Genomic DNA, 13,842 nt, shown 5'->3' on the forward strand with positions numbered 1-13,842 from the left:
ATGAAATTTTTTTATTTCAGGATATGGATGATTTTGTCTCCCTCCAGAGAATTTTCTTTAGCTTCCGGAAAGGAATTCAAGTAGCAGATCATTTAAATCCAATCTGGGATAAAGTTGATTCAAAACTGAATTTTAGGATTTATATTTCTGATCCATATACTTATTCCTAGGAGTAGCACTTTGGGGGTTCTAACTGAAATCCTGGAATGTTTAGAAGGGTACCTCTACCTTGGAAATCCTCTAAGCTTTGATTTTTATCTCCTAAAGGCTCTTACTAGCTATTTAGTTTTTTAACAAAGATTTTCTGATGGTCTGTACCTCTTGTCCCGTGCAACTTGTGAAAAAATGCATGCCTCAAAGGGAGAAAATTAGAGTGATCAACTCACCATTTGTTGCTTCTCTTTTATCTAAATTCTTGACTTTTCAAGTTCTGGCTGTGTTGGAAGTCCTCAACACTAATTTTAATCTCACCAGCCCTGAATGACTATTAAAGTCGCAAATAATCTTCTTTGTCTCTTAGAAGTTACTTTCTGTTTGGTTTTTAACTTCTTTGTTCAAACTACTTGAGAACTGATAAATTCCTCAGGAAGAGAGGCAGCTTTAATTTTGAGTGCATTGACTGAGTCTTCTTTCTCTTGGATAACCAGAGCCTTCAAGTCCTGGTTACTTTGGTAGTTTTTGAGGCTTTGAAGGGATAATTTTCTGATTTTTATCCACATTTTCTATGTTTTATTAGGATAATTAGTCTGCTACAAAAGTATTCCATAACCAGAAGCAGACATATTGGCAGTAATGCTGAGCTATAGGAACTCTTGGTACTGTTGGTAAGAAAACAATAGTCAAGCCAAGAGCACATAGAATCTGTATCCCAGGTAGTCTACTTTTTGGTATATACATATATACTCCAAAAAAATTCACACAGATACATAAGGAAATATATATAATGATGTTCCTCATAGTATTGTTTGTGGTGGTAAGGAGTGGGAGGCAATATGAGGGCAGGGAAGGTATTCGTGGAGAAGTGGGTAGACAAATACTGTGGCAGCACATTATAAAGTAAATGTAGCTCAGATGTAATAATGCTAACTGTGCATAGAGCAATGTGGATATGAGTTGGAGTTCCACTCTAAATTTCCTTAAAGTTACATTGTTGCATTGCATGAAATAAAGGCTCTCATGCTCTTCTATGTAATTCCCAAAGAAGCTGATTGGCTCATATTAACTGCTTTAATCTACTTTGAAACATGGTAAAGAATAATAAAAGATAAAAAATGTTTAAATAGAAAAATAAACCAAGGAAACCAAAGACTCTACTAGAAATTGAGTTTTAATATGAAATTGAAAATAATGGTAAATAAATGATGCTCCTAGTGAGAAGCAGTAAGTCTTTAATCCAATAATATTGAGGCCAAAAAAGGAGAGCACTGAAGCTTATCTGGTGCTGGTCAGAACTCTTGTAAAATGCAAGTTACAAAAACAATAAGATATTATCTCACACTTAGTTAAAAAAATATGTATATATATATAAAATCTATGATGCATCAACCCATTTCCCGGGCAAAAATACCAAAGAAACTACCTCACAGATTTATAAGGGGACATGTATGAGTATGCTGTCATGGTGTGGTTGTAGTGACAGGGAACCAGAAACAATCTGGTTGTTTATCAAACACATGGTCTTTTATGATTTTCTGCTTCTTTTCACATTGTTCCCTTTGCCCTCTTTTCTTCCTGGAAAGTTGAGATCACTCTCCAGGAGCCTACTCAAAAACCACCGGCATGCGGGGGAACATAAGAGATTCCTGTAGAGAAGGCTGAATAAACGTCAGTCAGAAGAAAGCAAAGAGAGACAGGAGTGACGTCACAGTGGATTCAGCACCACGGACAGCTCACAGGACTCCAGCCCCGGCGACAGAGCGAGACTTCGTCTGAAAAATAAAAAAGTTATTGGAATATTTTGATATCAGAATTTCTGGGGAACGTTTGGATTTCCAGAATCTCTTTCACATCAGCTGTAATGTGAGTATGGGCATAGAGCTGTCAAGTATTCTTTCTCTTTAGTACTAATATAATGTCCAGTAGCTATTAATTATTCCAAATCAAGTAAATTCTTGCTCTAGTATGTGTTAGAACAAAGGTTGAATTCTGATCAATATGACACTAATACCTGTGCCTTTAGGCCTTGCTCTAAAATGTCCTCCTTCCAATGCAGAATGACACATTGCCCCCACCCTATTCCTTGACACTCTTTCGAAGGAATATTGGATGAAATCAAATCAATTTTCTATCTGGTGACTGGAGCTCTGGGCTGTGGTTGCGGAGATAGCCTGGCCCCTCTCCTCTTTATATCCATCTGCTTCTGTTCTATAAGCCACCTTGGTGAGTTTGGAATGACACAGTTCTCTTGACGACCTGCCATAGCAAATCAGCAATATCTCAGGATTTGGGATCTTAACTAGGAACTGTATGGCAGACATGTGGTCCCTGCCCTTTTGATCACCTCTCTGGGATGACATGGATATATAAACAGAATATCCGAATAAATGTGATGAGTCCTGCATTGACATAAGCATGCAGAGTGTGAAATAGTCTCAGGAACATTAGACAAGTCTCCCTTGAGAAGGTGATTTCTAATCCTAGACAAGAAGATGAAGAAGTATTTGTCCACACACTCCATCCTAATTTTTATGTGCCATTGCCAGTTGGACGGAATATTATCAGATGAAATAAGAACTGGAAAAATAAAGGGAGGGCAGGCCCACATTAGCGGTGGCCAGTAGCCTTCTGGACTCTAGTGATGGATTGAAAGTCCAGCAACCCCACCCCAGGGAGACTCTCTTTTCTTTTGGGAGATCAGTTCGTGAGTCCTGAGGGAACTGTCCAGTCATTTGCATTATCCTTTCTGGCATACTTCCAGATTCTGGGATCCAGATTCTGGGGTCCTCTCCTAAGCTGCACAACCTGCCTCCAGGACTGGAAGTTTTAGATTTTACACTGCTGTTTACATGAGGTAGTATTGACCAGAATTTGCACAAATGTATTTTATATTAAAAATGATATAGAGTTCTTATTATGAGCTGGAATCCAGTATGACTGTGTGCTGGGTAACCAGGAGATCTGAGGTAACAGTGTTTTCCCTCCATGATTCCATGTCTGGATGGAAAGACATTAGGGGAATCTGAAGTAATGTAGCCACTATGGTAGGAGTGGGGTCATGGTGAGGGAGGCACAAATGAAGTAGAGATCATTTCTTTGGGGTGAAGGGACGGTGGTTCACCCTCTAAATGTCTAAGAGACACTGACATTAAAGCTCAGTCTTGAAATGTAAGTTAATGAGACAGATGAATTATTAAAAGACATTTCTGGCAGAGGCAGTAGTTTGAAAGATTGGTACTGAGACATGAAATACTGAGATATATTGATGCGGGGGTGTGTTGAGCATTCTTGGAATAACAGCAGCTAGGTGAACAGGAGGGATTCAGAGAGTGCTGGGGAGAGAGCAAGTCAGGCACCCACCCTTGGGACCCTGGCATGACGGTTCTGAGCAGTGACCAGCAGTCCTGGTGAAGGAGAGAGGAGGACAATGGGGGAAGATGGTTCTGGTTTGGAGATCTGCAGGGAAGGTGTGGCCCAAGGAAAGTGGGCAACAGAGCTAAGAGAGGAAAGAGAGCAATTCTGGGGTGGATGATGGGGGGCAGGCTGCAAAGAGAAGGCAGCAGGGGGCTGGGAGGAGAAAATGAAAGCCCAGGGACTGCAGGTCTCTGTGAGTTCCAAGAACAGGTGGAATGAGAATGAGAAAGGGAGAGAAGGAGAGAGAAGAAAACTAATGGTCTAACACTGGGATTTGGAGGTGAAAACTGCAGATCAGTCCTGAAGGCTGACCAGGTACAGAATATGTGCAGGAAGGAAGATTCCTGATAAGGAGAGGAGAGGCTGGTCTGTGAATAGAGGTGTGAGTGTGGAGTGGAACAGTCATTCACAAGAACAAATAACTCATCCTACACACTTCTGCTGGTGGAATGGAAAGAGAATTTTTGAGATGGTTGCTTGATTCCTGCAAGAAGAATGCTTGACTGACTGAGAGGTTAGCTGGAGACTGACCAGGGTGGTAAGAATGATGGGGACAGATGATGTGAGCCTTAAGGAGGAATACTAAGAGCAGCTGCACAGAACACGGCCTGGAAGTGACACCAGGTGAACACTGACCCTGTGTTGTGGCCTGCATGGAGAGACCTGCCAGTGCTCTGCTAGGACAGCACTGCGTCCTGCTTCTTTCTGCATCCTCAGCCCATAGCACACTGCCTGGCCTGGGGTAGACTACCAATAACAAACTACTCCATTACCTGCCAGATAGAGGTGCTGCAATTTCTCATCATAGTCAGCATGAGCTTTCTGTGTCAGTCCTTAGGGCATTTCTGTGGTGCTGCCTTATTCCAGCCAGACTCCTTATTTGGACTCCTGGACTACTTTGAGCTCCTCAAAAGCTGGAATATTCATTCATCACCAGAAACCCAGTCCTGGCATTTAGCAAACCATCGAGGACAACTCAGCTTCAAGGTGACTCCCTCTCACTTCCACAGGATCACCCACATAGGCACATGCACACAAGCACACAGCACAGAGAGAGGACACAGCCCCTGGAGCCCAGGCTACAGGACAAGGGAGCTCATCCTCAGGGAACTGCTGAGCATCCCATTCGTAGCCACAAGGGCCCTGAGCCTGATGCCATCCAGGAATCCCTTTGTGAGTGGTTTCTGTTTCCCCAAGCCCTGGAGAACAGCTGGGGTGGGAGTGGGAGGGCAGGAGCACACTGAGAGATGCCAGCTCCTTCTCAGTGCAGTGTCTGAATGTGTCTGAATGATCCTGGTCCATGCCTTGACAAGGAGGAGCATTGCTGTGACCTGGCAGAGGCCTTCTACCAACTTCCACCTGGAACCTGCCATGGTGGCTGCATTTAGGGAGCGGGGCAGAGGCGGACACCAGGACCTGTGTGAGAGGCAGCTCAGCTCTGCTGGAGGCCACAGGGGGAACGTTGCTGGAGGGACATTACTCCTGGGTGATCCACTGGATGGGGGTGGGGGAAATTCTCCAACAAAGTTAACCTGGAATTGGTAGTTTTGACAACGTAGGTCACCAAAGAGAAGAAGGAAATAAGGCAAGTGTCTGGTGGGAGGAGACACTTTATCGTTCCTGGGGTCTCTGGAGGCCCCTTGGTGGGGCTGGGTCACTGGCTTCCCCCGGAACAGGGCGCCGCTCCGTGGCTCTGTTTGTGGTAGTCTGTGGCTATGTCTCCCAGCAAGGACAGAAACTCAGAAAAATCAATCTTCTTATCCTCATTCTTGTCTTTTTTCTCAAAGACATTGGCCAGGTAATTTGTGCCCTTTTTGTCCTGTGAAGAGAAAAACATACAAACAAGAAAAATTCAATCACAAACAAGTTTTGGGCTGGGAGGGGAGAGGAGGAGGCAGAGATACAAAGTGCCTAGATCTGCACAGGCATGGTGGTGGGGCTGAGAGCACAGGGTGAGTGGGTGAAGTTAGGGTGAGGATGTGAGTGTTATCACTGGAGTCCTCTAGGGAGACTTTTTGTCTCACACCTCAGGATGGGAGGCAGGTCCTGTCCCGAGGCGCTCTGTTAAGTGACCTTGGGGAGAGAAGTCCCCTGCCTCAGCCTCACTCTTGCCTGTCCCCAGCCTTTAAGGGCACTGCCTACCTTAGTTCTACCCCCAGGGCCTCAAAATTGGCCCTCAGTCTTTGTTCTCTTCTTTCTCTGACCTCCTCTCCTTTCTTCTCTTTTTCCACCAAACTCATCTTCTGGGTTCCCTACTTTTGGTCATCTAGACCCTTTGGTGCCTAGTAGCCCACAATTTTTTTCAGATTTGCTAATGAGTTTTCTTTATTGCAAAGATGGCTATTGATTTCTACTAGCAATGGAACTTCTAGTGCTTTACCAGTAATCTCAGGAATGTTGATGTGAAGCCTTTGGGAAGCAGGACCTGAGCATGTGAGTTTCGGTCTCACAGAGAGAGGGTCAGTGAGCGCTGGGAGGGGACTGTGCACTGCCCTCAAGCTGCACACTTTGTTGACCAGCTAATAACCTCCTTTATATCTGTAGAACTCTTTCCCATTTTCATACTTTTTCGCCTACCATCCTTAGATTCCCATATGATCCAAGCAATAAAGCCCTATTTGCAAATGGGAAATTTTTAAATCAGAGGATGAGGGTGATCTGTCCAAGGCCACATAGCAAAATGTATCCTCAGCCATGCCAGGGTTCAACCAACATTGAGAAGCTAGACCCCAACTCACACAGGCACTAAGGAAGTTGGGGAAGTTCTCCTTCATCATCGTCAGCAGGCTTGGCTTGTCAATCTTGTCATTACGTCTGGTGTATTTGTGAAACATGTCGATCATGCCTATTACGGACGTCTCAGCTTGAGTGTTGTTCATCTTTGCTTTCAAAAAGTCTTCAGGAAATAAAGACAATCATTTCTTACCTTCATTTGAATTAAGGTCTCTATGGGAGGTGTTGGAAGGAGGGCTGAGGACAGAGTAAAAACAGCCCTAAGATGGAGCAGAAGGAACTTGGTTTTTTTAAAATGTGATGGGATAAGTTGCTCAATAGTGAGAGGGTAGGACCAAGTCTGAGACCTGGCCCATCATGGCCAGGGCCAAGAGGAGATGCAGGTGGATGGTGGAAGTCCAGCTGTGGACAGTGCTTCAGAGAGGGAGAAGCAGGGAGAGTCGGGGGCCAGCAACACATGGAAGAACTAAGCTGGGACCCCCAGCCTCAGCCGGCACATGGCAGACCCCACTCTTAAAACAGCACCAAATCCATTTCCTCCAGCTTCACAGTCGGGGTGAGAGTCACGGGGGCAGGACAATGGCCTTGGTGATCTGGTGTCTTGAAGGGGTGGCCTGCCCCTCCACACCTGTGGGTGCTTCTCGTTAGGTGGGACGAAAGACTTGAGAAAAGGAATAAGACACAGAGACAAAATGTAGAGAAGGAAAAGCGGGGCCCAGGGGACCGGTGCTGTGCTTACAGAGGACCCACACCGGCCCCGGCCTCTGAGTTCCCTTAGTATTTATTGATAATTATCTTTACCATCAAAAAGATAAGGGAGTGACTGGACAATAGGATCATTGTAGGGAGGAAATCAGCAGTAAGACATATGAACAAAAAATCCTTGTAACATCAATAAGTTTAAAAGAAAATGCTGTGCCTTGAGATGCATATGCAAACATCTCCATAAACCTTTTAGCAGTATTGCTCCAGCAAGCCCCACCTTATTCCTAAAGGCGGTTTTCTCCTTACTCAGTAAACAAAGCACACAAAGGGTTTTACCTGGAGATGTTCCATCTCCCAGGGACGGGCAGGAGACAAATGTTTTTCTTTTTCTCTAGATTTAAGAGAATGGTGATGACCTTTAACCATAAGCAGCCTTTAGGCACTTGTTTAACAAAGCACATTCTGCACCGCCCAAAATCCTTTTAACCTTAAGTCACCACAGCACATGTCTCTTGCAAGGACAAGGTTGAGGGTAGGGTCACAGATTAACAGCATCTCAAATACAGAACTAAATGGAGTCTCTTATGTCTACTTCCTTCTATATAGCCACAGTAACAGGCTGATCTCTCTTTCTTTTCCCCACAGTGTCTGACCCTCCTGGGGTGCTTCAGGAACCAGACACTGTGGGCCCCACCTTGACTCAAGTGCAAGCCCTGCATGACACGCTGCGTGCAGGCTCCAGGGGCACATGTGAGCGTGGACGTGAGTGTGAGCAGGAAACACAGTCCTGTCCCGAGTAGAGGGGGCCCTTCCTGCATTCCCTTGGGAATGAGAAACAGGAATGGCCTGTGTTACAAGGAGCAGAAAGAACTCCCTGGTTCTTAAGCTGCTGGATGGGGTGGGAGTGAGGTGGGAGCCGCTTCGTGTCTGCACTTGGGAATTATCTGCACCCTCTGAATCACCAAGGCTTGACTGTTTAAATAAAAATATCTGACTTCCCAAAGCAGATCTTCCAGCCAGCAGTCAGTCTGGGCTGGCCTGCACCCCAAGCCTGAAAAATAGGACAGTGCAGCTCTCACTTTCCACACTTTCCAAAGAACCAGAAAAGGACCTTGGCTAACGCATACGGGCATCTGACAATAAACCCCAACACCTCTCAATGCAGGAGAAAGCTCCATGCCGGCAACTGACTAAGAGGAGCCACCCAAAACTTTTTGAATCTGAGGCCAAGGCCAGAGGCCAAGCCCTGTGCCCAGAGATTGACTGAGAATTTACAGGTCCCAGGCCTGGGGGTTTGGAGAGCCTCCAAAGCATTCAAAGGGACCCTTAGCCCTCCTCCCTCTGTGGGGGCGGAGCTGGGGAGGGGATTCAGCAATGGGGATCCCAAAAGAAGGATGAATCCAGGGAGGAAGAAGACAGGAAGGAAAGAGAGGGTCCTGTGGTCAGGTCCCACATGGACAGGTTTGGTCCAGCCGCCTGGCTGTACGGATGTGGGCTCTCGGGCTTGAGTGAAGCTCACACAGCCCAGCTAGTGGCAGAGCTGGCCTAGACCCGGGCTTTTGAGTATTTGTCCACAGCCCTTTCACCTCCTACAGGCAGCATGGCAGGCTGGGCCCTGGGCACTTCTAGAAAACGCAAAGAGGCAGGTGAGACTTACCGGAGCTGGGAAGCGTCACGAGGAGAAGGATGAGTGAGATGTGTGTGTTTGGACAAAGAGCAGTCCTTTGTAAGGCTCAGCCTGGCTCTTCCCAGGGGCTGGGAGGCCTGGGGCCACATCTGTCATCTGTTTCTTGGAGAATTGCCCCACATCAGGTGGGTAGGACACACCCAGGAGGTTGTGCTCAGGATTTCTGGCGAGGGTCCCAGGTCACCAGGTCCCACCCCACCCCAGAGACCTCACCTAGGGCCTTCTCTGGCTCAATCTTGATTTGAGGGTAAGGCAGCGGTACATGGGTAGTAGAAGGTCAGGATATGGCAGAAAAGAGCACTGGGCCTCTGGACCCAAAAAGGATGGAGTTTCAGACTCCCGAAGGCAGCATCGTCTTGTTTGTTCCCTCTCCCAGTCCTTCCACACATTTGTTGTGACAGCCTGTTCTATGACCCCACCGCTTACTGAGCATTTTAATGTCTAGATATCAAGATACCTGCTGCTCTTGCATCCTCCTCAACCCTCCCCTCATAGTCCGAAAAGGCAGGTGCTGCAATCTCTATTTTAAGAAAGGAGAAGTTGAGATGTTCCCAAGTTTACTCAGCTAGTAAACACAACAAATCATCATATGAACAAAGAAAAGCCTGAATCAAATCCTTACTCTTATCCCCTGTGCTATCGGTCTTGGGTCACATCAGGATCTGCCCTATGGGAACTCAAAGTCCAGGGAGGGAAGCAGGGTTACTTCATTGCTAACCATTGGTCAGCCCCTCATAGAAGCCCTGGATTTAGGTGGGGGGACTGGGGTCAGGGGCCTCACTATCTAGGTTGAGTGGTGGAGTGACCCCCCATGGAATGAGCCTGGAGGCAGGGAGTGGGAAAAGCTCTTTCCTGCCCCATGGCACTAACTTCCCAGAAAGCCTTCAGTGTTTTTCCTCCTCCTGTGCAAAACAGCCTGTGTAGGAGTTGGGAGTTGTGCCCTTGGCTATAATGTGCCCTAACCTGCTGTGGAAAGGCTGACCCAGGTAGGGGCAGAGGGTTGGGAAGGCATGGGAGTCCCTGGGGCATGGTGAGGAAAGGGAGATGATGAATCACTGAAATGGACTTTTTCTGCTACCCCCTTCCAATGTTCCTTGTAGGCCGCAAGAGGTCCTGGTTCATTTAGTGCCAGACCCTTAAGCACTCTGGGGCTCCATAGAGCTGATGTGATGTCTCCCCAGGTGGGACGTATTTTCTCCACCCATCATCTTTCTTCAACTTCCTTCTCTGTCAGTTCTTATGTAACCATGGGGACCTGTTTCTCCCTCTCCCAGTTCCCCATATGATGGCAATATTACTTTTAGTGGCAAAAGATACACACACACACACACACACACACACACACACACACACACACACACACACACAGAGAGAGACAGAGAGAGAGAGAGGAATACTACTCAACCATAAAAAGAATGAAATGATGCTTTTTGCAGCAACATGGATGGAACTGGAGGCTATTATCTTAAATGAAATTACTCAGAAACAGAAAGCCAAATACTGTGCACCCTCATGTGCAAGTGGGAGCTACATCATGCATACAGATGGAGGTAGAGAGTAGAATCATAGACACTGGAGACTGTGAAGAGCGGGAGGTCAGGTGGTGGGTGAAGGATGAGACATTTCTTAGAGGGTACAATGCATGCTATTTAGGATGGCTACATTAAAAGCCCGGACTTCACCACTGTGCAATATATTCATGTACATGTGTATGCAGGTTTTTGTGTGGACATAAGTTTTCAATTCTTTTGGGTAAATCCCAAGGAGTGTAATTTCTGGATCCTATGGTAAGAGCATGTTTCGTTTTTTAAGAAAGCACCAAACTGTCTTCCCAAGTGGCTGTACTATTTTGTGTTCCTGCCGTCAATGAATGAGAGCTCCTGTTGCCCCACATCCTTCTTCAGCATTTGGTATTGTCAGTGTTCCAGATTTTGGCCATTCTCATAAGTGCGTACTGGTATCTCATTGTTGTTTTAATTTGCACTTCCTTGAGGACATATGATGTGGAGCATCTTCTGATATGCTTATTTGTCACCTGCCGTATCTTCTTTGATGAGATGTCTGTTAAGGTCTTTGGCCCATTTTCTAATTGTTTGGTTTGTGTTCTTATCATTGAGTTTTAAGAGTTCTTTGTATGTTTTGGATAACATACAAAGTCTGATATGTCTTTTGTAAATATTTGCTCCCAGTCGGTGGCTTATCTTTTCATTCTCTTGACAATATCTTTCACAAAGCAGAAATGTTTAATTTTAAAGAAGTCCAGCTTATGAATTATTTCTTTCATGGATTGTGCCTTGGTGTTGCATCTAAAAAGTCATCACCAAAACCAAGATGATCAAATTTCCTTTTATGCTACCATCTAGGAGTTTTGTAACATTGTGTTTTGCATTTAGGTCTATGATTCATTTTGAGTTATGTATCATCACTGTTTAGAAAAAAGGAACAGAGGAAAAGCAATACAAAAGGAATCAGGGACAACAATATTAATACAAGACAACAAAGAATTCTAAGAAAAGGGATTAAATGAAAAAGAAGAATATTTCTTATTGATTAGTGTGCAAGTCACCAAGATACAATAGCCTTATCTTCTTTTTTCTTCCTTGTTTTTTTTTTTTGAGACGGAGTCTTGCTCTGTAACCCAGGCTGGAGTGCAGTGGCGCGATCTGGGCTCTCTGCAGGCTCCACCTCCCGGGTTCAAGCCATTCCTCCCCCTTCAGGCTCCTGAGTAGCTGGGACTACAGGTGCCCACCACCACACCCGGATAATTTTTTGTATTTTTAGTAGAGACGGGGTTTCACCATGTTGGCCAGGATGGTCTCTATCTCCTGACCTCGTGATCCACCCACCTCAGCCTCCCAAAGTGCTGGGATTACAGGTGTGAGCCACCGTGCCCGGCCTCTTTCTTGTTTTTTTTTTTATTTTTATGTTTATTTTTTTAACGAGACAGACTTTCGCTCTTGCAGCCCAGGCTAGAGTGCAATGGTGTCATCTTGGCTCACTGCAATCTCCTCCTCCTGGGTTCAAGCGATTCTCCTGCCTTGGCCTTCTGAGTAAGTAGCTGGGATTACAGGCGCCCGCCACTAAGTCAGGCTAATTTTTGTATTTTTAATAGAAATGGGGTTTCATCATGTTGGCCAGGCTGGTCTCCAACTCCTGACCTCAAGTGATCCACCCGCCTCGGCCTCCCAAAGTGCTGGGATTACAGTTGTGGGCCACTGCACCTGGCAATAGTCTTATCCTTATATACACAAGAACATAATATTGAATTATACAAAGCAAACATTGAAAGAAATTAATGAAAACTGACAAATTTATATCCCTTGGCAGGTTTTGGCAGAGTCTGCCCAGGAACTCAACAGAGTCGTCAGATAACAAAACGCCACTAATGGTGCAGAGCAGGGTGGGCAGATGCTGCCACAGCCCAGAAACAGCCGTGGACATAAGGGCCCAGTGGATAACGATGGCTGTTTCTAATAAACACTAATCTCCAGAATTGGTTGGCCAGCTGGATTTGGCTTTAAGACTATCATTTGCTGATTCCTGATACAAAATATTTGAAGGACACACCTAAATTTATTTATACACACGTGCATTCATAAACTTGTGCCCGAACACAGAGAATACACATAAATTTCTTTTTTTTTGTATTGAGGTTCTTTATTAAATTAATTATATAATCTGTATTAGATAATTAACCTTTTTAAAAACATTATTATTGTACTTTAAGTTCTAGGGTACATGTGCACAGCGTGCAGGCTTGTTACATATGTATACATGTGACATGTTGGTGTGCTGCACCCATTAACTCATCATTTACATTAGGTATATCTCCTAATGCTATCCCTCCCCACTGCCCCAACCCCATGACATGCCCCGGTGTGTGATGTTCCCCTTCTTGTGTCCAAGTGTTCTCATTGTTCAATTCCCACCTATGAGTGAGAACATGCGGTGCTTGGTTTTCTGTCCTTGCAATGGTCTGCTGAGAATGATGGTTTCCAGCTTCATTCATGTCCCTACAAAGGACATGAACTCATCCTTTTTTTATGGCTGCATAGTATTCCATGGTGTATATGTGCCACATTTTCTTAATACAGTCTATCGTTGATGGACATTTGGGTTGGTCCCAAGTCTTTGCTATTGTGAATAGTGCTGCAATAAACATACGTGTGCATGTGTCTTTATAGCAGCATGATTTATAATCCTTTGGGTATATACCCAGTAATGGGATGGCTGGGTCAAATGGTATTTTTAGTTCTAGATCCTTGAGGAATAGCCACACTGTCTTCCAAAATGGTTGAACTAGTTTACAGTCCCACCAACAGTGTAAAAGTGTTCCTATTTCTCCACATCCTCTCCAGCACCTGTTGTTTCCTGACTTTTTAATGATCGCCATTCTAACTGGTGTGAGGTGGTATCTCATTGTGCTTTTGATTTGCATTTCTCTGATGGCCAGTGATGATGAGCATTTTTTCATGTGTCTGTTGGCTGCATAAATGTCTTCTTTTGAGAAGTGTCTGTACATATTCTTCACTCACTTTTTGATGGGGTTGTTTGTTCTTTTCTTGTAAATTTGTTTGAGTTCATTGTAGATTCTGGATATTAGCCCTTTGTCAGATGAGTAGATTGCAAAAATTTTCTCCCACTTTTTAAGTTGCCTGTTTACTCTGATGGTAGTTTCTGTTGCTGTGCAGAAGCTCTTTAGTTTAATTGATCCCATTTGTCAATTTTGGCTTTTGTTGCCATTGCTTTTGGTGTTTTAGACATGAAGACTTTGCCCATGCCTATGTCCTGAATGGTATTGCCTGGGTTTCCTTCTAGGGTTTTTATGGTTTTAGGTCTAACGTGTAAGTCTTTAATCCATCTTGAATTAATTTTTGTATAAGGTGTAAGGAAGGGATCCAGCTTCAGCTTTCTACATACGACTAGCCAGTTTTCCCAGCACCATTTATTAAATAGGGAATCCTTTCCCCATTTCTTCTTTTTGTCTGGTTTGTCAAAGATCAGATGGTTGTAGATGTGTGGTATTATTTCTGAGGGCTCTGTTCTGTTCTGTTGGTCTATGTCTCTGTTTTGGTACCAGTACTGTGCTGTTTTGGTTGCTGTAGCCTTGTAGTATAGTTTGAAGTCAGGTAGCATGATGCTTCCAG

General features: G+C 44.9%; 1 protein-coding gene across 1 annotated transcript; it reads right to left on the reverse strand.

Moving 5' to 3' along the window:
- Positions 1–1,309: 1,309 nt before the first annotated feature.
- Positions 1,310–8,703, reverse strand: LOC101179385 (protein S100-A7-like). The gene is made up of 3 exons (XM_004089896.2): positions 8,666–8,703; positions 6,309–6,466; positions 1,310–5,389 (listed from the first exon to the last, which is right to left on the reverse strand). Exons 2-3 carry the CDS (start codon positions 6,447–6,449, stop codon positions 5,225–5,227), a joined length of 306 nt encoding a protein of 101 aa, XP_004089944.1. The 5' UTR covers positions 6,450–6,466; positions 8,666–8,703; the 3' UTR covers positions 1,310–5,224.
- Positions 8,704–13,842: the final 5,139 nt, after the last annotated feature.

The sequence above is a fragment of the Nomascus leucogenys genome, chromosome 12, assembly GCF_006542625.1.
Source record: "Nomascus leucogenys isolate Asia chromosome 12, Asia_NLE_v1, whole genome shotgun sequence".
Classification (NCBI taxonomy): domain Eukaryota; kingdom Metazoa; phylum Chordata; class Mammalia; order Primates; family Hylobatidae; genus Nomascus; species Nomascus leucogenys.

Coding starts and splice junctions, on each gene's coding strand:
- LOC101179385 (XM_004089896.2), bottom strand. CDS start 6,449: ATGAACAACACTCAAGCTGAGACGTCCGTAATAGGCATGATCGACATG. Junction 5,390..6,308: donor CCAACTTCCTTAGTGCCTGT/GTGAGTTGGGGT, acceptor TTCTCTTCACAG/GACAAAAAGGGCACAAATTA.